Below are 27620 nucleotides of genomic sequence, written 5' to 3' on the forward strand. Positions count from 1 at the left end.
TGCCCCAAAGAAATCAGCTCTTTAACCTGTAAAAAAAATACAAACAACCCCCCAACAGTAAAACCCACCACCCACACAACCAAACCCCCCAAATAAAATCCTATCTAAAAAACCTAAGCTCCCCATTGCCCTGAAAAGGCCATTTGGTTGGGTATTGCCCTTAAAAGGGCATTTAGCTCTTTTTCGTTGCCCAAAACCCTAATCTAAAAATAAAACCCACCCAATAAACCCTTAATAAAACCTAACACTAACCCCCGAAGATCCACTTACAGTTTTTGAAGACCGGACATCCATCCTCATCAAGCCGGGAGAAGTCTTCATCCAAGCGGGCAGAAGTCCTCAACGAAGCCGGGAGAAGTCTTCATCCAAGGGGCAAGAAGTCGTCCAGACGGCATCTTCTATCTTCATCCTACCGAAGCAGAGTGGCTCCATCTTCAAGACATCCGTTGCAGAGCATCCTCTTTTCTCGATTCCTCTTGAAGAATGAAGGTTCCTATAAATGACGTCATTCAAGATGGCGTCCCTTGAATTCCGATTGGCAGATAGAATTCTATCAGCCAATCGGAATTAAAGGGTAAAAAATCATATTGGCCTATGCAATCGGCCAATAGGATTGAGCTTTAATCCTATTGGCTGATCCAATCAGCCAATAGGATTGATCTCACATTCTATTGGCTGATTGGAACAGCCTGTTTAAAATCTGTCCCTAATTGTAGCTAGGTGTAACTCTGTCATGTGTTTTTTGCAAGGCTCACTCACTCTGCTGTGTTATAGTTTGCTGTGCCTATGAACAGCTGATGTGCTTACTCACTGCATCTATGTGCTTTATCATTTGCAGCTTGACGTATGGGCGGGGAGATCACACAAATGGTAATTATTACACATATAATACAGGGTAGTTTCTTTTCTTAATGCTGCTAATAGTGTACTATGATAAGGTTACTTGGTTTTGTTTGCAGCTGTGCTATTTCTTGCTTTAGACAAAAACTATACAATCCCTTTTATATCACCTATACGCCTGCGCTTCATGAGCTATCTCCAGCAGTTTGCTCACCTCCAAGGCTATCTGAGCTACCAAACCAAGTAGGTCACAAGCAGAATAACTCTGTTCAAAATGATGTTCAGCAGTGTCTGGCTGTGTTGCTAACTTCACCATAGCAGAGACAGCATTTACTGCTACAAATAACAAAAAAGAAAAGAGGGTTGTTTATTTGTACATATGAACAGACCAAATGACATATATAAGTTGTCATTAAATGTCAAAAATGTTTTAAAAAAAAAAAAAAAAGTATCAGAGAGGTACAGATTACAAGTTAATAATAAACATTTGTTAAACAAAAAGTATGTCACCAGAAAATATGCAAAAAGCGAACCAGAACCATACAGCTAATGACCTAAAATCTGCCTCCATATAATTCCAAAAATCTGCATATATATATATATATATATATATATATATATATATATATATATATATATATATATATATACACACAAAACACGGAAGGGAACTGCACTCTCATACTGGACCGGGTACACATCCCATGACCCTGCAACATGCTCAGCCATGGGTGCCACTGGCACTCACAGGAAGCTATGCTGCTCCCAGAGTCACAGGCAGTTAACCCCAGTCAGGTCTGGGTGCAAGAACCATAGGGAAAATTACAAAACAATTTAATACAACATATATATATATATATATATATATATATATATATATATATATATATATATATATATATATATATATATATATATAGTTGTGCTTATAAGTTTACATAACCTGGCAGAATTTATGATTTCTTGGCCATTTTTCACGGAGGTGGATCGCTGATGTTTTGGGGATGAGCTACAAAGGCACAGGAAATTTGGTCAGAATTGATGGTAAGATAAATGCAGTATGTTATCAAACAGAACCCCTCATTTTCCACTTCTTGATTAGAGTTTGAGCACTGCTGATTTGCATTCTCAATTCCTTGGATATCTTTTTATATCCCTTTCCTGTTTTATACAGTTCAACTACCTTTTCCTGCAGATCCTTTGACAATTCTTTTGCTTTCCCCATGACTCAGAATCCAGAATCGTCAGTGCAGCACTGGATGAAAGATACAAGGGTCTGTCAGGTGTCCAGAAAGTCATTGACCTTTTATACACACACACATACGAATTACAAGCAAACAGATCACAGGTGAGGATGGTTACCTTTAATAGCCATTCAAACCCCTTTGTGTCAACTTGTGTGCATGTTATCAGGCCAAAATCACCAGGGTATGTAAACTTTTGATCAGGATCATTTGGGTAGTTTCTGTTGTCATTATGATTTAAAAAGACTAAACACAGTTGATTGATAATAAATGGCTTCAGCCAAACACTAACCATGAGCTGGGGACAGCACAGCTTCCTTTGAGTGCCAGTGAGCACCCAGGGCTGAGCATGTTGCAGGGTTACAGGATGTGTACCCAGTCCAGTCTGAGAGTGCAGTCCCCTTCCGTGTTTTGTATATGTCTAGGGTGATTACATAAGCCTGTGCACCCTTCACTTGTTCCCAGTTTGATGGATTAAGAGCTTGCATTGTGTGGCTGTTTTAGGGACCCAGGTTTTGGAAGGGACCTTGACGAGGTACCTGGGCTTGTCCCATTTGGCCAAATGCGGTAATTAACCCTTCCATTTTTGCTTTTACTCTTAGCTGAGAGCTTGTGAGTGCTGGACTTTCTCTGTGTGTTGTATTAATTAGTTTTGTAATTTTCCTTATGGGCCTTGCACCCAGGCCTGTCTTGGGTTAACTGCCTGTGACTCTGGGGACAGCACAGCTTCCTGTGAATGTCAGTGAGCACCCCGGGTTATCACTAGAGTAAGACTTGAATGCTGTTGGAGAAGCTAAGGTCACTGGTGGGGTTTCAAATATTGCATCTTGATAATTTTACTGAAGTTGTGTAGGAGTTGTTGAGTATAAATTTGGAGCTCAGGTGCAGCAAAATAATCACTGATTTAATGTTGTCATACCTAACTGACATAGCACTACTTCAGTGTTTTGGTACATAGCTCAAGGCTTTGACCTAAAAGTAACATCAATGCAAACACAAGCAAAACTGAATATAATTTGAGACTTTATGTTTAAGCTTTAGGGAAGCTTAAACAGATGTTTAGAGAAACTGAGTTTTGGAAAATGTAAAATAATTCCCATACCTCTAAAATTACCAAAAATATATCCAACCTAAGCAATAATTATTTACCTTCAGGAACATTATTCTCAACCATTGCTATCTTACACAAGATGAAATGAGTGTAGATGTTGTCTGGATCAGAGCGTTCAGCTTCCCTTACCGCCTCTCTGGCCTACAAACAGTACAGTACAACAGGGAGTATTAAAGGGACATTAAACACTAAATACATGCTAGATAGAATAATGCATTCAAAGAAAAGATTAGTCCATGACTAACCAGTAGATGTATTTTTTAAAGTTTCATCAGTTGTTTAAAAAGTGACTAAATAAGTGTAAAGTTTTAGTGTCTATAAAACACTGGGAGCTGCCATGTTGTAACTTGTGTTACCTTCTCTGCTGTGGCCAATTAGGGTCAGTAATAAATAGGTCACTAGAGTGTGCAGCCAATGGTTGTGCTGGATTTAACAGTGTTCTGCACTTCCATTTCTAACAGGTACTGAAAAGCTCACAATTTCAGAATGGAATTACAGGCAAAGAGGACAAAATACATATTCAAAGTATATTGCAGAGTTGTTTTATTATATACAATTTATCATTTTATATTACAATCTCAAAGTGTTTAATGTCCCTTTAACATCAGTATGACATTGATTATAATCACATTATATGCTACACTGTTTTGTAGGTTAAATACTTTCATAGGTATCAAGAAAAAAATATAACTTATGTAGTTGATAGACATTCTACTCTTTCACTGATATAGGTTATGGAGTACTTTGAATGACTGACCATGGTGAGTTGTGTCAGATGCAAGTGGCAGGAAGCTCGGTTTCTTTGAAGCTTAGCAAGATTAGGTTCTGCATGACCAGAGGCATAAAAACTCAGCGAATAATTATACCATTGTAGGGCATCTGCATAATTTTTGGCCTGTGGATTGCAATGGTAAATTGAAATGTTTCTGCTTATTTCCAAGCAAAATTTATCTACTACTTCACAAGATACAAAATAGTTAACTAACAATGGTCTACTGTATATTACTAATGGAGCTTTAAAATGGTGCACTAATATCACTAGTGGGCAATCCATAGAGCTTCCATTTTAACTTCCATATTACAATTGGAAAGCAATGTGTTAACATTCAAGGGAAAACCTAGGGCACCTTAACATCTGGTGGTCAGTTAGTGTGGCCGCGCTATATCCCTAACAATCATAATAAACATCTATGGGGCGTCCTACAAAACTCAGGTCCTGGCTTTCACTTGAGCACCATTGTTCTTTACAAAGACTTCTAAGAGTTCTTATTATATTTTCTTAAGTCCAAATTGCTTCACACAGGCACTTGTGCAGTTATTGTTTTACTTGGTATTTTTATAGAACAATTGCAGACGCATTCTCTATATATTTTATTTGCATAATCTAATATGAGTATTACAGTTATTGTTGTATTATCTGCTGCGATTGGTATCATGCTTGTTGCATTAATCTAACATAGCATGGGTTTGTTAAAGGGATACACTAAAGAGTGTACACTAAAATTATTTATTGGTTAAGATGTTCGTCAACATTAATAAATATAGTGCACCCAGATCATTTTAGCAAGCTCAGCAAATTTTTACTTTAATTATTGTGAATCTGTTTTAAACCCCCAACCAGTGTCTCTGCTCGCTCTCACAGTGTCTGCTTGTGTCTATGTGTGTGTCAGGGATTTTGTGCTTGCTCACATGCTCGCTTATGGTAATGACTAGCTCACTCAGCAATATCTCACATGCTTATCTTACTGACTAGCTCTCTCAGCAATATCTCACATGCTTATCTTACTGACTTGCTCTCTCAGCAATATCTCACATGCTTATCTTACTGACTAGCTCTATCAACAATATCTCACATGCTTATCTTACTGACTAGCTCTCTCAGCAATATCTCACATGCTTATCTTACTGACTAGCTCTCTCAGCAATCTCACATGCTTATCTTACTGACTAGCTCTCTCAGCAATATCTCACATGCTTATATTACTGACTAGCTCGCTCAGCAATATCTTACATGCTTATCTTATGGACTAGCTCGCTCAGCAATATCTCATGTTTATCTTACTGACTAGCTCGCTCAGCAATATCTCACATGCTTTTCTTACTAACTAGCTCTCTCAGCAATATCTCACATACGTATCTTACTGGCTTGCTCTCTCAGCAATATCTCACATACGTATCTTACTGACTAGCTTGCTCAGCAATATCTCACATGCTTATCTTACTGACTAGCTCTCTCAGCAATAGCTCACAAGCTTATCTTACTGACTAGCTCTCTCAGCAATATCTTGCATGCTTATCTTACTAACTATCTGGTTCGGCAATATCTCACATGCTTATCTTACTGACTAGCTCTCTCAGCAATATCTCACAAGCTTATCTTACTGACAAGCTCTCTCAACAATATCTCACATGCTTATCATACTGACTTTCTCTCTCAGCAATATCTCACATGCTTATCTTACTGACTTGCTCTCTCAGCAATATCTCACGTGCTTATCTTACTGACTAGCTCTCTCAGCAATATCTCACATGCTTATCTTACTGACTTGCTCTCTCAGCAATATCTCACATGTGTATCTTACTGACTAGCTCTCTCAGCAATATCTCACATGCTTATCTTACTGACTAGCTCTCTCAGCAATCTCACATGCTTATCTTACTGACTAGCTCACATGCTTATATTACTGACTAGCTCGCTCAGCAATATCTCACATGCTTATCTTATGGACTAGCTCGCTCAGCAATATCTCACGTTTATCTTACTGACTAGCTCGCCCAGCAATATCTCAAATGCTTTTCTTACTAACTAGCTCTCTCAGCAATATCTCACATGTATCTTACTGACTAGCTCTCTCAGCAATATCTCACATGCTTATCTTACTTACTAGCTCTCTCAGCAATATCTCACATGCGTCTCTTACTGACTAGCTCTCTCAGCAATATCTCACAAGCTTATCTTACTACCGAGCTCTCTCAGCAATATCTCACAAGCTTATCTTACTGACTAGCTCTCTCAGCAATATCTCACGTACTTATCTTACTGACTTACATGCAAACAGGTGTATAATACAGGGAGTGCAGAATTATTAGGCAAGTTGTATTTTTGAGGATTAATTTTATTATTGAACAACAACCATGTTCTCAATGAACCCAAAAAACTCATTAATATCAAAGCTGAATAGTTTTGGAAGTAGTTTTTAGTTTGTTTTGAGTTATAGCTATTTTAGGGGGATATCTGTGTGTGCAGGTGACTATTACTGTGCATAATTATTAGGCAACTTAACAAAAAACAAATATATACCCATTTCAATTATTTATTTTTACCAGTGAAACCAATATAACATCTCAACATTCACAAATATACATTTCTGACATTCAAAAACAAAACAAAAACAAATCAGTGACCAATATAGCCACCTTTCTTTGCAAGGACACTCAAAAGCCTGCCATCCATGGATTCTGTCAGTGTTTTGATCTGTTCACCATCAACATTGCGTGCAGCAGCAACCACAGCCTCCCAGACACTGTTCAGAGAGGTGTACTGTTTTCCCTCCTTGTAAATCTCACATTTGATGATGGACCACAGGTTCTCAATGGGGTTCAGATCAGGTGAACAAGGAGGCCATGTCATTAGATTTTCTTCTTTTATACCCTTTCTTGCCAGCCACGCTGTGGAGTACTTGGACGTGTGTGATGGAGCATTGTCCTGCATGAAAATCATGTTTTTCTTGAAGGATGCAGACTTCTTCCTGTACCACTGCTTGAAGAAGGTGTCTTCCAGAAACTGGCAGTAGGACTGGGAGTTGAGCTTGACTCCATCCTCAACCTGAAAAGGCCCCACAAGCTCATCTTTGATGATACCAGCCCAAACCAGTACTCCACCTCCACCTTGCTGGCGTCTGAGTCGGACTGGAGCTCTCTGCCCGTTACCAATCCAGCCACGGGCCCATCCATCTGGCCCATCAAGATTCACTCTCATTTCATCAGTCCATAAAACCTTAGAAAAATCAGTCTTGAGATATTTCTTGGCCCAGTCTTGACGTTTCAGCATGTGTGTCTTGTTCAGTGGTGGTCGTCTTTCAGCCTTTCTTACCTTGGCCATGTCTCTGAGTATTGCACACCTTGTGCTTTTGGGCACTCCAGTGATGTTGCAGCTCTGAAATATCTCACATGCTTATATTACTGACTAGCTCGCTCAGCAATATCTCACATGCTTATCTTATGGATAGCTCGCTCAGTAATATATCATGTTAATCTTACTGACTAGCTCGCTCAGCAATATCTCACATGCTTTTCTTACTAACTAGCTCTCTCAGCAATATCTCACATGCGTATCTTACTGACTTGCTCTCTCAGCAATATCTCACATACGTATCTTACTGACTAGCTCGCTCAGCAATATCTCACATGCTTATCTTACTGACTAGCTCTCTCAGCTATATCTCACATGCTTATCTTACTGACTATCTGGTTCAGCAATATCTCACATGCTTATCTTACTGACTAGCTCTCTCAGCAATAGCTCACAAGCTTATCTAACTGACTAGCTCTCTCAGCAATATCTCACATGCTTATCTTACTAACTATCTGGTTCAGCAATATCTCACATGCTTATCTTACTGACTAGCTCTCTCAGCAATATCTCACATGCTTATCTTTCTGACTAGCTCTCTCAGCAATATCTCACATGCTTATCATACTGACTTGCTCTCTCAGCAATATCTCACATGCGTATCCTACTGACTTGCTCTCTCAGCAATATCTCACATACGTATCTTACTGACTAGCTTGCTCAGCAATATCTCACATACTTATCTTACTGACTAGCTCTCTCAGCAATCTCACATGCTTATCTTACTGATTAGCTCACATGCTTATCTTACTGACTAGCTCGCTCAGCAATATCTCACATGCTTATATTACTGACTAGCTCGCTCAGCAATATCTCACATGCTTATCTTATGGACTAGCTCGCTCAGCAATATCTCACGTTTATCTTACTGACTAGCTCTCTCAGCAATATCTCATGTGTATCTTACTGACTAGCTCTCTCAGCAATATCTCACATGTGTATCTTACTGACTAGCTCTCTCAGCAATATCTCACAAGCTTATCTTAATGACTAGCTCTCTCAGCAATATCTCACAAGCTTATCTTACTGACTATCAGGTTCGGCAATATCTCACATACTTATTTTACTGACTATCTGGTTCGGCAATATCTCACATGCTTATCTTACTGACTAGCTCTCTCAGCAATATCTCACATGTGTATCTTACTGACTAGCTCTCTCAGCAATATCTCACAAGCTTATCTTAATGACTAGCTCTCTCAGCAATATCTCACAAGCTTATCTTACTGACTATCAGGTTCGGCAATATCTCACATACTTATTTTACTGACTATCTGGTTCGGCAATATCTCACATGCTTATCTTACTGACTAGCTCTCTCAGCAATATCTCACATGCTTATCTTACTGACTTGCTCTCTCAGCAATATTCCACATGCTTATCTTACTGACTTGCTCGCTCAGCAATATCTCACATGCTTATCTTACTGACTAGCTCTCTCAACAATATCTCTCAGCTATATCTCACATGCTTATCTTACTGACTATCTGGTTCAGCAATATCTCACATGCTTATCTTACTGACTAGCTCTCTCAGCAATAGCTCACAAGCTTATCTAACTGACTAGCTCTCTCAGCAATATCTCACATGCTTATCTTACTAACTATCTGGTTCAGCAATATCTCACATGCTTATCTTACTGACTAGCTCTCTCAGCAATATCTCACATGCTTATCTTTCTGACTAGCTCTCTCAGCAATATCTCACATGCTTATCATACTGACTTGCTCTCTCAGCAATATCTCACATGCGTATCCTACTGACTTGCTCTCTCAGCAATATCTCACATACGTATCTTACTGACTAGCTTGCTCAGCAATATCTCACATACTTATCTTACTGACTAGCTCTCTCAGCAATCTCACATGCTTATCTTACTGATTAGCTCACATGCTTATCTTACTGACTAGCTCGCTCAGCAATATCTCACATGCTTATATTACTGACTAGCTCGCTCAGCAATATCTCACATGCTTATCTTATGGACTAGCTCGCTCAGCAATATCTCACGTTTATCTTACTGACTAGCTCTCTCAGCAATATCTCATGTGTATCTTACTGACTAGCTCTCTCAGCAATATCTCACATGTGTATCTTACTGACTAGCTCTCTCAGCAATATCTCACAAGCTTATCTTAATGACTAGCTCTCTCAGCAATATCTCACAAGCTTATCTTACTGACTATCAGGTTCGGCAATATCTCACATACTTATTTTACTGACTATCTGGTTCGGCAATATCTCACATGCTTATCTTACTGACTAGCTCTCTCAGCAATATCTCACATGCTTATCTTACTGACTTGCTCTCTCAGCAATATTCCACATGCTTATCTTACTGACTTGCTCGCTCAGCAATATCTCACATGCTTATCTTACTGACTAGCTCTCTCAACAATATCTCACATGCTTATCTTACTGACTAGCTCTCTCAGCAATATCTCACATTCTTATCTTACTGACTAGCTCTCTCAGCAATTTCACATGCTTATCTTACTGACTAGCTCTCTCAGCAATATCTCACATGCTTATATTACTGACTAGCTTGCTCAGCAATATCTCACATGCTTATCTTATGGACTAGCTCGCTCAGCAATATATCATATTTATCTTACTGACTAGCTCGCTCAGCAATATCTCACATGCATGTCTTATTAACTAGCTCTTTCAGCTATATCTCACATGCATATCTTACTGACTTGCTCTCTCAGCAATATCTCACATACGTATCTTACTGACTAGCTCGCTCAGCAATATCTCAAATGCTTATCTTACTGACTAGCTCTCTCAGCAATATCTCACATGCTTATCTTACAGACTATCTGGTTCATCAATATCTGACATGCTTATCTTACTGACTAGCTCTCTCAGCGATAGCTCACAAGCTTATCTAACTGACTAGCTCTCTCAGCAATATCTCACATGCTTATCTTACTAACTATCTGGTTCAGCAATATCTCACATGCTTATCTTACTGACTAGCTCTCTCAGCAATATCTCACATGCTTATCTTACTGACTAGCTCTCTCAGCAATATCTCACATGCTTATCTTACTGACTAGCTCTCTCAGCAATATCTCACATGCGTATCTTACCGACTAGCTCTCTCAGCAATATCTCACATGCTTATCTTACTGACTAGCTCTCTCAGCAATCTCACATGCTTATCTTACTGACTAGCTCACATGCTTATCTTACTGACTAGCTCTCTCAGCAATATCTCACATGCTTATATTACTGACTAGCTCGCTCAGCAATATCTCACATGCTTATCTTATGGACTAGCTCGCTCAGCAATATCTCACGTTTATCTTACTGACTAGCTCGCTCAGCAACATCACACATGCTTTTCTTACTAACTAGCTCTTTCAGCAATATCTCACGTCTATCTTCCTGACTAGCTCTATCAGCAATATCTCACATGCTTATCTTACTGACTAGCTCTCTCAGCAATATCTCACATGCGTATCTTACCGACTAGCTCTCTCGGCAATATCTCACATGCTTATCTTACTGACTAGCTCTCTCAGCAATCTCACATGCTTATCTTACTGACTAGCTCACATGCTTATCTTACTGACTAGCTCTCTCAGCAATATCTCACATGCATATATTACTGACTAGCTCGCTCAGCAATATCTCACATGCTTATCTTATGGACTAGCTCGCTCAGCAATATCTCACGTTTATCTTACTGACTAGCTCGCTCAGCAACATCTCACATGCTTTTCTTACTAACTAGCTCTTTCAGCAATATCTCACGTCTATCTTACTGACTAGCTCTCTCAGCAATATCTCACATGCTTATCTTACTGACTAGCTCTCTCAGCAATATCGCACATGCGTATCTTACTGACCAGCTCTCTCAGCAATATCTTACAAGCTTATCTTACTGACTAGCTCTCTCAGCAATATCTCACATGCTTATCTTACTGACTAGCTCTCTCAGCAATATCTCACATGCGTATCTTACTGACTAGCTCTCTCAGCAATATCTCACAAGCTTATCTTAATGACTAGCTCTCTCAGCAATATCTCACAAGCTTATCTTACTGACTATCAGGTTCGGCAATATCTCACATACTTATTTTACTGACTATCTGGTTCGGCAATATCTCACATGCTTATCTTACTGACTAGCTCTCTCAGCAATATCTCACATGCTTATCTTACTGACTTGCTCTCTCAGCAATATTCCACATGCTTATCTTACTGACTTGCTCGCTCAGCAATATCTCACATGCTTATCTTACTGACTAGCTCTCTCAACAATATCTCACATGCATATCTTACTGACTAGCTCTCTCAGCAATATCTCACATTCTTATCTTACTGACTAGCTCTCTCAGCAATTTCACATGCTTATCTTACTGACTAGCTCTCTCAGCAATATCTCACATGCTTATATTACTGACTAGCTTGCTCAGCAATATCTCACATGCTTATCTTATGGACTAGCTCGCTCAGCAATATATCATATTTATCTTACTGACTAGCTCGCTCAGCAATATCTCACATGCATGTCTTATTAACTAGCTCTTTCAGCTATATCTCACATGCATATCTTACTGACTTGCTCTCTCAGCAATATCTCACATACGTATCTTACTGACTAGCTCGCTCAGCAATATCTCAAATGCTTATCTTACTGACTAGCTCTCTCAGCAATATCTCACATGCTTATCTTACAGACTATCTGGTTCATCAATATCTGACATGCTTATCTTACTGACTAGCTCTCTCAGCGATAGCTCACAAGCTTATCTAACTGACTAGCTCTCTCAGCAATATCTCACATGCTTATCTTACTAACTATCTGGTTCAGCAATATCTCACATGCTTATCTTACTGACTAGCTCTCTCAGCAATATCTCACATGCTTATCTTACTGACTAGCTCTCTCAGCAATATCTCACATGCTTATCTTACTGACTTGCTCTCTCAGCAATATCTCACATGCGTATCTTACCGACTAGCTCTCTCAGCAATATCTCACATGCTTATCTTACTGACTAGCTCTCTCAGCAATCTCACATGCTTATCTTACTGACTAGCTCACATGCTTATCTTACTGACTAGCTCTCTCAGCAATATCTCACATGCTTATATTACTGACTAGCTCGCTCAGCAATATCTCACATGCTTATCTTATGGACTAGCTCGCTCAGCAATATCTCACGTTTATCTTACTGACTAGCTCGCTCAGCAACATCACACATGCTTTTCTTACTAACTAGCTCTTTCAGCAATATCTCACGTCTATCTTCCTGACTAGCTCTATCAGCAATATCTCACATGCTTATCTTACTGACTAGCTCTCTCAGCAATATCTCACATGCGTATCTTACCGACTAGCTCTCTCGGCAATATCTCACATGCTTATCTTACTGACTAGCTCTCTCAGCAATCTCACATGCTTATCTTACTGACTAGCTCACATGCTTATCTTACTGACTAGCTCTCTCAGCAATATCTCACATGCATATATTACTGACTAGCTCGCTCAGCAATATCTCACATGCTTATCTTATGGACTAGCTCGCTCAGCAATATCTCACGTTTATCTTACTGACTAGCTCGCTCAGCAACATCTCACATGCTTTTCTTACTAACTAGCTCTTTCAGCAATATCTCACGTCTATCTTACTGACTAGCTCTCTCAGCAATATCTCACATGCTTATCTTACTGACTAGCTCTCTCAGCAATATTGCACATGCGTATCTTACTGACCAGCTCTCTCAGCAATATCTTACAAGCTTATCTTACTGACTAGCTCTCTCAGCAATATCTCACATGCTTATCTTACTGACTAGCTCTCTCAGCAATATCTCACATGCGTATCTTACTGACTAGCTCTCTCAGCAATATCTTACAAGCTTATCTTACTGACTAGCTCTCTCAGCAATATCTCACAAGCTTATCTTACTGACTAGCTCTCTCAGCAATATATCACATGCTTATCTTACTTACTATCTGGTTAAGCAATATCTCACATGCTTATCTTACTGACTAGCTCTCTCAGCAATATCTCACATGCTTATCTTACTGACTAGCTCACTCAGCAATATCTCACATGCTTATCTTATGGACTAGCTTCCTCAGCAATATCTCACATGTTTATCTTACTGACTAGCTCGCTCAGCAATATCTCACATGCTTATCTTACTAACTAGCTCTCTCAGCAATATCTCACATGTGTATCTTACTAACTAGCTCTCTCAGCAATATCTCACATGCTTATCTTACTGACTTGCTCTCTCAGCAATATCTCACATGCTTATCTTACTGACTAGCTCTCTCAACAATATTTCACATGCTTACCTTACTGACTAGCTCTCTCAGCAATATCTCACATGTTTATCTTACTAACTAGCTCTCTCAGCAATATCTCACATGCTTATCTTACTGACTAACTCTCTCAGCAATTTCTCACATGCTTATCTTACTGACTTACTCTCTCAGCAATATCTCACATGCTTATCTTACTGACTTGCTCTCTCAGCAATATCTCAAAAGCTTATCTTACTGACTAGCTCGCTCAGCAATATCTCACATGCTTACCTTACTGACTAGCTCGCTCAGCAATATCTAACATGCTTACCTTACTGACTAGCTCGCTCAGTAATATCTCACATGCTTATCTTACTGACTAGCTCTCTCAGCAATATCTCACATGCTTATCTTACTGACTTGCTCTCTCAGCAATATCTGACATGTGTATCTTACTGACTAGCTCGCTCAGCAATATCTCACATGCTTATCTTACTGACTAGCTCTCTCAGCAATATCTCCCATGCTTATCTTACTGACTAGCTCGCTCAGCAATATCTCACATGCTTATCTTACTTACTTGCTCTCTCAGCAATATCTCAGATGCGTATCTTATTGACTTGGTCGCTCAGTAATATCTCACATGCTTATCTTACTGACTTGCTCTCTCAGCAATATCTCACATGCTTATCTTATTGACTAGCTCTCTCAGCAATATCTCACAAGCTTATCTTACTGACTAGCTCTCTCAGCAATATCTCACATTCTTATCTTACTGACTATCTGGTTCAGAAATATCTCACATGCTTATCTTACTGACTAGCTTGCTCAGCAATATCTCACATTCTTATCTTACTAACTAGCTCTCTAAGCAATATCTCACATGCGTATCTTACTAACTAGCTCTCTCAGCAATATCTCACAAGCTTATCTTACTGAATTGCTCTCTCAGAAATATCTCACATGCTTATCTTACTGACTAGCTCTCTCAACAATATTTCACATGCTTACCTTACTGAATAGCTCTCTCAGCAATATCTCACATGTTTATCTTACTGACTAGCTCGCTCAGCAATATCTCACATGCATATCTTACTGACTAGCTCTCTCAGCAGTATCTCACATGCGTATCTTACTGATTAGCTCGCTCAGCAATATATCACATGCTTATCTTACTGACTAGCTCTCTCAGCAATATCTCACATGCTTATCTCACTGACTAGCTCTTTCTGCAATATTTTCACATGCTTATCTTACTGACTTGCTCTCTCAGCTATATCTCACATGCTTATCTTACTGACTTGCTCTCTCAGCAATATCTCACATGCTTATCTTACTGACTAGCTCTCTCAGCAATATCTCACAAGCTTATCTTACTGACTAGCTCGCTCAGCGATATATCACATGCTTATCTTACTGACTTGTTCTCTCAGCAATATCTCACATGCTTATGGTATTGGCTAGCTTTCTCAGCAATATCTCACATGCTTATCTTACTGACTTGTTCTCTCAGCAATATCTCACATGCTTATCTTACTGACTTGCTCGCTCAGCAATATCTCACATGCTTATCTTACTGACTAGCTCTCTCAGCAATATCTCACAAGCTTATCTTACTGACTAGCTCGCTCAGCAATATCTCACATGCTTACCTTACTGACTAGCTCGCTCAGCAATATCTCACATGCTTATCTTACTGACTAGCTCTCTCAGCAATATCTTACATGCTTATCTTACTGACTTGCTCTCTCAGCAATATCTCACATGCTTATCTTACTGACTACCTCGCTCAGCAATATCTCACATGCTTACCTTACTGACTAGCTCGCTCCGCAATATCTCACATGCATATCTTACTGAATAGCTCTCTCAGCAATATCTCACATGCTTATCTTACTGACTAGCTCTCAGCAATATCCCACATGCTTATCTTACTTACTTGCTCTCTCAGCAATATCTCACATGTGTATCTTACTGACTTGCTCAGCAATATATCACATGCTTATCTTACTGACTTGCTCTCTCAGCAATATCTCACATGCTTATCTTACTGACTAGCTCTCTCAGCAATATCTCACATGCATATATTACTGACTAGCTCGCTCAGCAATATCTCACATGCTTATCTTATGGACTAGCTCGCTCAGCAATATCTCACGTTTATCTTACTGACTAGCTCGCTCAGCAACATCTCACATGCTTTTCTTACTAACTAGCTCTTTCAGCAATATCTCACGTCTATCTTACTGACTAGCTCTCTCAGCAATATCTCACATGCTTATCTTACTGACTAGCTCTCTCAGCAATATCTCACATGCGTATCTTACTGACCAGCTCTCTCAGCAATATCTTACAAGCTTATCTTACTGACTAGCTCTCTCAGCAATATCTCACATGCTTATCTTACTGACTAGCTCTCTCAGCAATATCTCACATGCGTATCTTACTGACTAGCTCTCTCAGCAATATCTTACAAGCTTATCTTACTGACTAGCTCTCTCAGCAATATCTCACAAGCTTATCTTACTGACTAGCTCTCTCAGCAATATATCACATGCTTATCTTACTTACTATCTGGTTAAGCAATATCTCACATGCTTATCTTACTGACTAGCTCTCTCAGCAATATCTCACATGCTTATCTTACTGACTAGCTCACTCAGCAATATCTCACATGCTTATCTTATGGACTAGCTTCCTCAGCAATATCTCACATGTTTATCTTACTGACTAGCTCGCTCAGCAATATCTCACATGCTTATCTTACTAACTAGCTCTCTCAGCAATATCTCACATGTGTATCTTACTAACTAGCTCTCTCAGCAATATCTCACATGCTTATCTTACTGACTTGCTCTCTCAGCAATATCTCACATGCTTATCTTACTGACTAGCTCTCTCAACAATATTTCACATGCTTACCTTACTGACTAGCTCTCTCAGCAATATCTCACATGTTTATCTTACTAACTAGCTCTCTCAGCAATATCTCACATGCTTATCTTACTGACTAACTCTCTCAGCAATTTCTCACATGCTTATCTTACTGACTTACTCTCTCAGCAATATCTCACATGCTTATCTTACTGACTTGCTCTCTCAGCAATATCTCAAAAGCTTATCTTACTGACTAGCTCGCTCAGCAATATCTCACATGCTTACCTTACTGACTAGCTCGCTCAGCAATATCTAACATGCTTACCTTACTGACTAGCTCGCTCAGTAATATCTCACATGCTTATCTTACTGACTAGCTCTCTCAGCAATATCTCACATGCTTATCTTACTGACTTGCTCTCTCAGCAATATCTGACATGTGTATCTTACTGACTAGCTCGCTCAGCAATATCTCACATGCTTATCTTACTGACTAGCTCTCTCAGCAATATCTCCCATGCTTATCTTACTGACTAGCTCGCTCAGCAATATCTCACATGCTTATCTTACTTACTTGCTCTCTCAGCAATATCTCAGATGCGTATCTTATTGACTTGGTCGCTCAGTAATATCTCACATGCTTATCTTACTGACTTGCTCTCTCAGCAATATCTCACATGCTTATCTTATTGACTAGCTCTCTCAGCAATATCTCACAAGCTTATCTTACTGACTAGCTCTCTCAGCAATATCTCACATTCTTATCTTACTGACTATCTGGTTCAGAAATATCTCACATGCTTATCTTACTGACTAGCTTGCTCAGCAATATCTCACATTCTTATCTTACTAACTAGCTCTCTAAGCAATATCTCACATGCGTATCTTACTAACTAGCTCTCTCAGCAATATCTCACAAGCTTATCTTACTGAAACTGCTCTCTCAGAAATATCTCACATGCTTATCTTACTGACTAGCTCTCTCAACAATATTTCACATGCTTACCTTACTGAATAGCTCTCTCAGCAATATCTCACATGTTTATCTTACTGACTAGCTCGCTCAGCAATATCTCACATGCATATCTTACTGACTAGCTCTCTCAGCAGTATCTCACATGCGTATCTTACTGATTAGCTCGCTCAGCAATATATCACATGCTTATCTTACTGACTAGCTCTCTCAGCAATATCTCACATGCTTATCTCACTGACTAGCTCTTTCTGCAATATTTTCACATGCTTATCTTACTGACTTGCTCTCTCAGCTATATCTCACATGCTTATCTTACTGACTTGCTCTCTCAGCAATATCTCACATGCTTATCTTACTGACTAGCTCTCTCAGCAATATCTCACAAGCTTATCTTACTGACTAGCTCGCTCAGCGATATATCACATGCTTATCTTACTGACTTGTTCTCTCAGCAATATCTCACATGCTTATGGTATTGGCTAGCTTTCTCAGCAATATCTCACATGCTTATCTTACTGACTTGTTCTCTCAGCAATATCTCACATGCTTATCTTACTGACTTGCTCGCTCAGCAATATCTCACATGCTTATCTTACTGACTAGCTCTCTCAGCAATATCTCACAAGCTTATCTTACTGACTAGCTCGCTCAGCAATATCTCACATGCTTACCTTACTGACTAGCTCGCTCAGCAATATCTCACATGCTTATCTTACTGACTAGCTCTCTCAGCAATATCTTACATGCTTATCTTACTGACTTGCTCTCTCAGCAATATCTCACATGCTTATCTTACTGACTACCTCGCTCAGCAATATCTCACATGCTTACCTTACTGACTAGCTCGCTCCGCAATATCTCACATGCATATCTTACTGAATAGCTCTCTCAGCAATATCTCACATGCTTATCTTACTGACTAGCTCTCAGCAATATCCCACATGCTTATCTTACTTACTTGCTCTCTCAGCAATATCTCACATGTGTATCTTACTGACTTGCTCAGCAATATATCACATGCTTATCTTACTGACTTGCTCTCTCAGCAATATCTCACATGCTTATCTTACTGACTAGCATTCAGCAATATCTCAGATGCTTATCTTACTGACTTGCTCTCTCAGCAATATCTCACAAGCTTATCTTACTGACTAGCTCGCTCAGCGATATATCACGTGCTTATCTTACTGACTTGTTCTCTCAGCAATATCTCACATGCTTATGGTATTGGCTAGCTTTCTCAGCAATATCTCACATGCTTATCTTACTGACTTGTTCTCTCAGCAATATCTCACATGCTTATCTTACTGACTTGCTCGCTCAGCAATATCTCACATGCTTATCTTACTGACTAGCTCTCTCAGCAATATCTCACAAGCTTATCTTACTGACTAGCTCGCTCAGCAATATCTCACATGCTTACCTTACTGACTAGCTCGCTCAGCAATATCTCACATGCTTATCTTACTGACTAGCTCTCTCAGCAATATCTTACATGCTTATCTTACTGACTTGCTCTCTCAGCAATATCTCACATGCTTATCTTACTGACTACCTCGCTCAGCAATATCTCACATGCTTATCTTACTGACTAGCTTGCTCCGCAATATCTCACATATCTTACTGAAAAGCTCTCTCAGCAATATCTCACATGCTTATCTTACTGACTAGCTCTCAGCAATATCCCACATGCTTATCTTACTGACTTGCTCTCTCAGCAATATCTCACATGTGTATCTTACTGACTTGCTCAGCAATATATCACATGCTTATCTTATTGACTTGCTCTCTCAGCAATATCTCACATGCTTATCTTACTGACTAGCATTCAGCAATATCTCAGATGCTTATCTTACTGACTTGCTCTCTCAGCAATATCTCACATGCTTACCTTACTGACTAGCTCGCTCAGCAATATCTCACATGCTTATCTTACTGACTAGCTCTCTCAGCAATATCTTACATGCATATCTTACTGACTTGCTCGCTCAGCAATATCTCACATGCTTACCTTACTGACTAGCTCGCTCAGCAATATCTCACATGCTTATCTTACTGACTAGCTCTCTCAGCAATATCTTACATGCTTATCTTACTGACTTGCTCTCTCAGCAATATCTCACATGCTTATCTTACTGACTACCTCTCTCAGCAATATCCCATATGCTTATCTTACTGATTTGCTCTCTCAGCAATATCTCACATGTGTATCTTACTGACTTTCTCAGCAATATATCACGTGCTTATCTTACTGACTTGTTCTCTCAGCAATATCTCACATGCTTATCTTACTGACTAGCTCGCTCAGCAATATCTCACATGCTTACCTTACTGACTAGCTCGCTCAGCAATATCTCACATGCTTATCTTACTGACTAGCTCTCTCAGCAATATCTTACATGCTTATCTTACTGACTTGCTCTCTCAGCAATATCTCACATGCTTATCTTACTGACTACCTCGCTCAGCAATATCTCACATGCTTACCTTACTGACTAGCTCGCTCCGCAATATCTCACATGCATATCTTACTGAATAGCTCTCTCAGCAATATCTCACATGCTTATCTTACTGACTAGCTCTCAGCAATATCCCACATGCTTATCTTACTGACTTGCTCTCTCAGCAATATCTCACATGTGTATCTTACTGACTTGCTCAGCAATATATCACATGCTTATCTTACTGACTTGCTCTCTCAGCAATATCTCACATGCTTATCTTACTGACTAGCATTCAGCAATATCTCAGATGCTTATCTTACTGACTTGCTCTCTCAGCAATATCTCACATGCGTATCTTACTGACTAGCTCGCTCAGCAATATCTCACATGCTTATCTTACTGACTTGCTCTCTCAGCAATATCTCACATGCTTATCTCACTGACTAGCTCTCTCAGCAATATCTCACAAGCTTATCTTACTGACTAGCTCGCTCAGCAATATATTACATGCTTATCTTACTGACTTGGTCTCTCAGCAATATCTCACATACTTATGGTATTGGCTAGCTCTCTCAGCAATATGTTACTTGCTAATCTTTTGCATATTACATCCGATTGGAAGGGGGCGTGTCAGGAGTAGATCTTGTCCCACTATCACACAACAGACACACTTGAGCAGGATACTTTTAGGCAAAAAAATAAAACTTACTATTTATTTGTTTTAATGTTAATATTATGTTTTGTAAATCTTTGACATTATTCCTTGGATAAAGTTATTCTAACACGTAACTACACTGGCCCTTTTAATACTGATTTATTGATCATTTTTGATGATTGTATGTTTCGCTTTATTTTTGTTTCACAATTGTTACCAATACATATTTTTTACTTATAATGTATGTCTGCATTGTCTTATGCTAATTATACTGTACTTTGGGGGCACATGCAACAGATTTATATCCAGTGTTGCCTTATTATTATTATCGGTTATTTCTAGAGCGCCAACAGATTCCGCAGCGCTGCCTTATGACCAACCAGAGCTATTTTAAGTGATTATTCTATGTTTTTGGGGTACAAATACCATTGCACCTTTTTTTTAATAGGCTATTATCATAACAACATCAGAAGAAATTCCGTGGATGTCCCTGCATATGGTGTTTTAGCTTACATATCATTCTTTCATGCATTATCTAATTACATTGGATAAACAATAGATGCTCAGATCAAGGTTACTATTCACTATGTTTAAGTAAACCTCATAGCTTTTGGCTGCGCAGTCCCACAAAATAAGATGTAAACGTGTTAAGGTCTCTGAAGTCATCTGCTTTCCTGTGTAATGACCTATAACAGAAAAGAAAAACAACTGTTTATTTTGTATATAAATGATAGGAAGCTTGTGTAAACTATAAATAAATATTACTATATAATAAATAAATATTACTGCAAGATTAGTATCAAAATCTAACTTGATCTGATCAATAAATAGGGGTTTATCGCAGTCTGTTGTTTGATAATTATTGGTATGCCGATCAGCCGTTTTGTATGTCACAATCTGACCTTTTCATTGTTTATTGGTAGCACTTTTTATCATTATTGTTTTGCTGAAAATGGTCTTATACTTGTGACAGTCCTGTTTTTCTCATCACAATTCAAATTCTCGATATTTAAGAACACATTTACAGGGCCATTTTTCACTTATCAAATTCAAGAGCTGAAAGTACTTAGTAAACTACGTACCACACTTTCAACTTATTACTGATCATGCTAAGGGGCATATTTATCAATGTGCGAGCGGACATGATACAAAGTAGCGTATCATGTCCGCCGCACATTGATAAATGCAGACAGCATATGCTGTCTGCATTTATCATTGCACCAGCAGTTCTTGTGAACTGCTGGTGCAATGCCACCCCCTGCAGATTTGCGGCCGCTAGCAGGGGGTGTCAATCAACCCGATCGTTTTCGATCGGGTTGATTTCTGTCTGCGGCCTCAGAGCAGGCGGACAAGTTATGGAGTCTTTAAAGCATACAGAGCTTGATAAATATGCCCCTAAAAGTTTTTTAATGAAACATTTATTTTGCATTTGGAGAAAAGCACATTTAAATTAATAGATGCCACATTGATTGATGGTAGGATGCAATGACAACAAACAGATACAAATTGTTCCTGCTCAATCAATTAAAATATTAATAATAAGCACTTTAAAACAAATAAATGAAATCAATAACTTAAATACATATGCCAACTATACTGATAATGCCCCTGTTCAAATCCCTACATGGGTTTATGGTTCTAGGACACAACAGGTTAATTGTACACGTCACCTTTATGGATCACTACACAATGTAAAATGGGTTTAATAAACATACCGTCCTTTCAACCTGAGATGGAACCACTAAACCTGAAAAATCACCATTTGGTTTGTGATCCTCTGTAATCAACCCCAAGAAGTCTGAATTACAGGCAGTTAAAACAGAGAACAAATCCTCTCTATATAAGCTGTCCAATGTTAGTGATGCTTCGGCTAACGGTTTCCTGTTTCACTGAGCATAACACAGGAAATGCAACCACTGATCCCAAATGATTTTCCACCAATAGCTGTGAAGGTTTGATTATTAAAGCCAGCAATGTATTGTGTTTAATCAGATCTATGATTACGGCACCTGCCGAAAAGCGTAGTATCTGATGTTCCTGTGAATTATTTTTGTACACGGCATTGGTGTGTTTTACTCTATGAGTTACAATAAAGCTTCAAGTATTTTTACTATTCATCTGACTACAAGGCTATTCTTTTTCAGGCAGTTTTAATGTTACAATGGTTTGCTGTACATCAGTTCACAGTAACAAACCTTACTGCATTGCTTGTATACACACAAAAGTGGAGCATAAGAAAAATACAAATTTCACTTTATGCAAACTCTCCTTTGAGAGGATAAACTTCCAGAGCACAGGAATACTGGAAATGTGAGAGACTATTAAGACATTCCTTTTGCACAGTAATTTGAAAAGATTTTGCACTTAAAGGGATAGCATTTTGCTACTTAGGACCAGGTTACCAGTGGCAAGTTAACAATTATGCCTGAGGAAAAGGGGTTTATCTCGGGAGTTTTTGCGTGTCGGGTTTACCGCTCATATTACAAGTTGGAAGTCAACGCGATTGCTTGAACACAATTGCGATTTACGCTAGAATGATTACCGCGTCCTCAGACATCTTGTTAAAACAAAAAAGTGTCACAAAACACATTAAACATACATTTAAAAGTACAGTTACACTCTTAATAACAATATCTAATAAAAATATTCAAAAAACAAATTGCACAAAAAAAAGTTATAAGGGCTCAAAGATACAAGGTCTCAGGTGTTAGAAGAAGAAAAAAAAGAAAGGCAAAGGGCTTTAACATAGAGATACAGTACATACATATAAGTCTAAATAGTTTTTTTCACCCCATTTTTTTTGCTTCATTGAGTTCTATGGGGGAATATGTAATCGCGTGTGCGATATGCTAAGTTCGGCTTTTTACACGCATCAGGTAATATGAGCGCTACCCAACACGCACAAAAAAAGCTTACTTCTAGCAGAGTTAGCGCTCGAGCGAGAGCGTTAAATACCACTCTACTTGTAATCTGGCTCTTAGTGTTATGAAAGCAGTTCATTTATAGTATGCAGTTATATACTTATATCGCCAATAGTTTTACATTTTATCACAGCAATTCTTTTTACATTTATGGTATGCATTTCAGAAGTTTAAAGATGACTATTATATTATATATGTAAATTTTGAAAGGGGCATGAAATATACAGCTGTTACTTTCCACTAACTTACATTATATAAATCAGTTGATTCTTTTTGCATTAGTTCCATCAGGAACAGAATCCCAGCATAAGCAGAGGGCTACCTGTAAATGGTTGTGGCTGCATTGCATTATCATTCATACTGCACTCTTACTTGCATTTTTCACAATCCACAAGACAAGTGGCACCTATCTATGTTTAAAGTTCCAAAATGTATGTGTTAGGTTTGTGTGCATGTCTGTGTTTTTTGTTTTTCTGGTCTTGATTAGTATCAGTTCTGGAAAACATAGATTTTGATGGCAGAAAAGATTTGACTAAATCTTTGTAGTCAAAAAAGTTGACTAAATGAATAAAACTAGGTCATTGAGGTACATTATTTCATTTAGAATGAGTTGGGGAAGACAGAGGAAGTGGGTGATTTGACAACAAAAAAGTTGTCTACTGTACATGCTTGCAAGATGGTGACTTAAAGGGATAGAAAGGTCAAAAATGAAATATGAAGGGGTGCATTTCAATTTGAAATTGAAGCATTTTTGCAATATACTTCCATTAACAAAAATGCTTCTGCTAAGTTATTATAGTTTTCCTGCGGCATACTCACATATCCTGTGAGGGCTCGTGCACCTAACACCATACTTTCTCAGAGAGTCAGCAATGGCTTGTAGGACACAAATGACATCTTCAGAAGCAATACACACCACCAACAGCTCTCTCAGAAAGTGTGATGTATGTATAGTGGTGCACAGGCCCTCACAGGATATGTGCACATGCCGCAGAAAACCAGTAATAACTTTTATTTAAAGCATTTTTGCTTATGGAAGTATATTGCAAAAAATACTTATTTCAAATTGAAACGCACCTATGCACGTTTAATTTTTGACCTTTCACGCGTACTTAGTCTACCACTGTGGCTGCAGCATGTCACGTGCATGAGAAAAGTCTTCACATAAGCTGTTTTAGCTTGTTGCAGGAGCAAATATAGGAGCATTGCAAACTGCTTCTAATGGAATACGAAATACAATCCTGTGAATTTCAAATTCCACTTTTATTTCTATCTACAGTTGTCAAGTGTTAAAGGCATTAGAGTTGTTAAAGGGAAATTACAGTCAGAATTTAAATGCACATAGATGAATTACATCTTTGAATAGAAACATACTTACAATAAACATGTATTGGCAAAAATGCTTCTAGTAAAAATTAGTACTGTTTGAATTTTAACATTTTTCTCAGCACATGCATGTGAAGCATAGCTAGATATTCTCAGTGCACCAGCATTTTAAATACTGCAGCTGCTCATAGCACCAGTGGGGCTTGTATCATGTCAGCATTTAACAAATTGAGCTATTACCCTGAGCCAGTGCTGTGTTTAAAATGCTGGTGCACAGTGCATACTTAAATACACTTTTGAAACAGCTATAGGTTTTATTTGAAGCATTTTTGCTAATACATGTACTGTATATTACAAAAATTATTCTATTCAAAACTGAAATACATCCATGTGGATTCCAATTTTGGCTGGAATGTCCCTTTAATTATCTAAGAAATTCTAAAAAGGGTTGCAGCTACTGAACAGCCATGTCATATCACCATCAGGTAGAGCCTTACCTGCTGGTGGTGATGTTAACCTTCTGTGAGACCTACTGTAATGTTTATCCAAAATGGTCCAGACACCAAAACTATATTGAAGAACACCAACAGTGCACTCAAGGAGACATCTGGACCTATGGGCCAGGTGGTAATTGTACTCTGATGGTTCTGATTACTAGCGATTGACATGAGCAACTAAACATTAAACCCCATACGTGAATGCAGATTAGAAAAATGTGAAGACAAAAAAAACAAAAAACGATTTTTTTAGCGCAAGGCATAAGGAAAGAAGTTAAACAACAAAGCATAGACAAATATGTAATCATTATGCACATCAGAATCTCAGACTACATGCACATTGATTGAAAGCATTTATGCTAATTAAAAATAGTTTCTTGGCTTGAACACTTGAAAGCCATATGGGTGCAATCGATGGCTCCTAGATCACTGGCATTTAAACAAAAACAGCATTTTCCAAATAAGGACAGTAGTATTGATAACAGAAATAAACTTCTAGCAGGGAGTCCTTCTAGAAGGCAATGCATGTTCCAGATACCGACAGTGCATACAGAGACTAAAAAACAAGAGAGTAAAGAAAAATATACAGTACACAATTTAACATCCTTGCCAAACTAAAAATTTCCCAGTTTTCCTTTGAAATGTAAGTCCTGAGCACAAAAAATAAAAGCGCTGATATTTTTGCACTCCACTTGTAATTCAGCACACGTTTCATGAGTATAGTAAAACAATTTATAAAGCAGAGCTAACTCCAAACATTTTTAAATTGATGCAATTCAACTTTAGAATATTGGCTAAAAAAAACTTTAAAGGGACAGTCTTTTTGGATATCTTAGCCATCAATCATGATGTAATGTGGCAGTACACAGTGAATGCTTGCTGGTACGTCTATTTGGCTGTCAATCAAAAAATGTTTGCGCACTGAATCACCTACGGCCATTCTAACCAATCCTACATTGTCACTCCGAATACACACATCCAATCGAGACACTGAGTAGGGGCGCGCCTCTGTTTCTAATGTTACAGGCTGTATGCCGTGATTGACACTCATTAGAGTCTTAAGGAGTGTAATGATTGGTCACGGACAATAGTAAACAAAGCCTCCCATTGGTCCTGCCTATGGTCATGTTAGAGAAGTTATCACTATTGGTCCGTAGTAATGTAAACAACAAAACAATAAGTCCCATTGATAAACCCGATTGATCTAAATCCTATTGCTCCGCAAAAAAGTGTTGATGCGATCGCTATAACAAGTTACATAGTAATGCACCAATGTAAGTGGTAGCATAATAGGAATGCTAAATTATTAATATATAAAAGTTACTATGTTAATGGTGTGTCAAGTGTATAGACACTGAGTGTATATATATATGAAACAATAGAAATGTATATGCAGTAAAAGACTAGTGAATTTATGCTGATAGTGCTGTGAGGGGTATATATGATGATTATTAAGTGAAACAACAAAGTGCAAATTTAAGGTTGAAATACTAAAGTGATCATTGTATAAGCCTATTACCTTATTCCTCAGTGTAATTCTGAATAACGTGCAATATAGTGTAGGAAATAAATGTAATTTAATAGTTATATAATATGTGAAAGAGGGCTTGTGAAATAATGTTTCCTATATATAAAAAATAAAACAAACTGAATAAATAATGTGTAGATACATAACATTACTAAATAAAGACTCCCTTATATAAAGTATGGGTGTGTGTCAAAACATATAATGAAAAATCTAACAAGTTATAATGGCACTAGTGCAAGGATTTCTAGTATCTATAAATATATTATATTCAAAACTGACTAAAGATTGAACGGCCAGATGGGTATGTAAAAGGTCCAGTCTTAGGTCATATGACCCATAGTTAAATATTTAGTTTACTGAGTGGAAATGGGCTGTACCCATCCAGGGAAACCTTTGGTGGTGAAGATCCAATATACACTTAAAAGGGCCAAACTACTTAAGTCCCTACTTGGACAGACGGACGGGAGATAAACTGGGCAAAGACCATAGAGTAGAGCTAGACAAATGCTATGAAGTCAATGACTTCATTGAGCCCCGTAGGAAAAAGCGTTTGGAATTTAAATATCCAATACGTTTTCCTTTGTCTCAGGCGGGTGAATCTATTGTAATGATGACTACTGGGGATACTTTCTAAAGGTTTAATACTAAATTGGCATCCACCTTGCATACTTTTAGTACAATTGTGCCTGGAGACACTATGTTTAGTCGAATTTTTGATTACATTCCTTTTATGTTCCCCCCATCTCAGTCGCACCTTCCTAGAGGTGCGTCCAATGTACTGGACCCCACATGCACATG

At 38.4% G+C, this 27620-nt stretch overlaps 1 protein-coding gene across 1 annotated transcript in view; it reads right to left on the reverse strand.

Moving 5' to 3' along the window:
• TEX11 (testis expressed 11) overlaps positions 1 to 27620 on the reverse strand; it is an 827067-nt gene that overhangs the window by 349289 nt on the left and 450158 nt on the right. The window contains exons 12-15 of the mRNA XM_053699074.1: positions 21151 to 21236; positions 3953 to 4090; positions 3234 to 3336; positions 1055 to 1176 (exon numbers count right to left, since the gene is read on the reverse strand). Coding sequence (XP_053555049.1) covers positions 1055 to 1176; positions 3234 to 3336; positions 3953 to 4090; positions 21151 to 21236 — 449 coding nt within the window. The remainder of the gene's footprint in view (positions 1 to 1054; positions 1177 to 3233; positions 3337 to 3952; positions 4091 to 21150; positions 21237 to 27620) is intronic.

The sequence above is a fragment of the Bombina bombina genome, chromosome 1, assembly GCF_027579735.1.
Source record: "Bombina bombina isolate aBomBom1 chromosome 1, aBomBom1.pri, whole genome shotgun sequence".
Classification (NCBI taxonomy): Eukaryota; Metazoa; Chordata; class Amphibia; order Anura; family Bombinatoridae; genus Bombina; species Bombina bombina.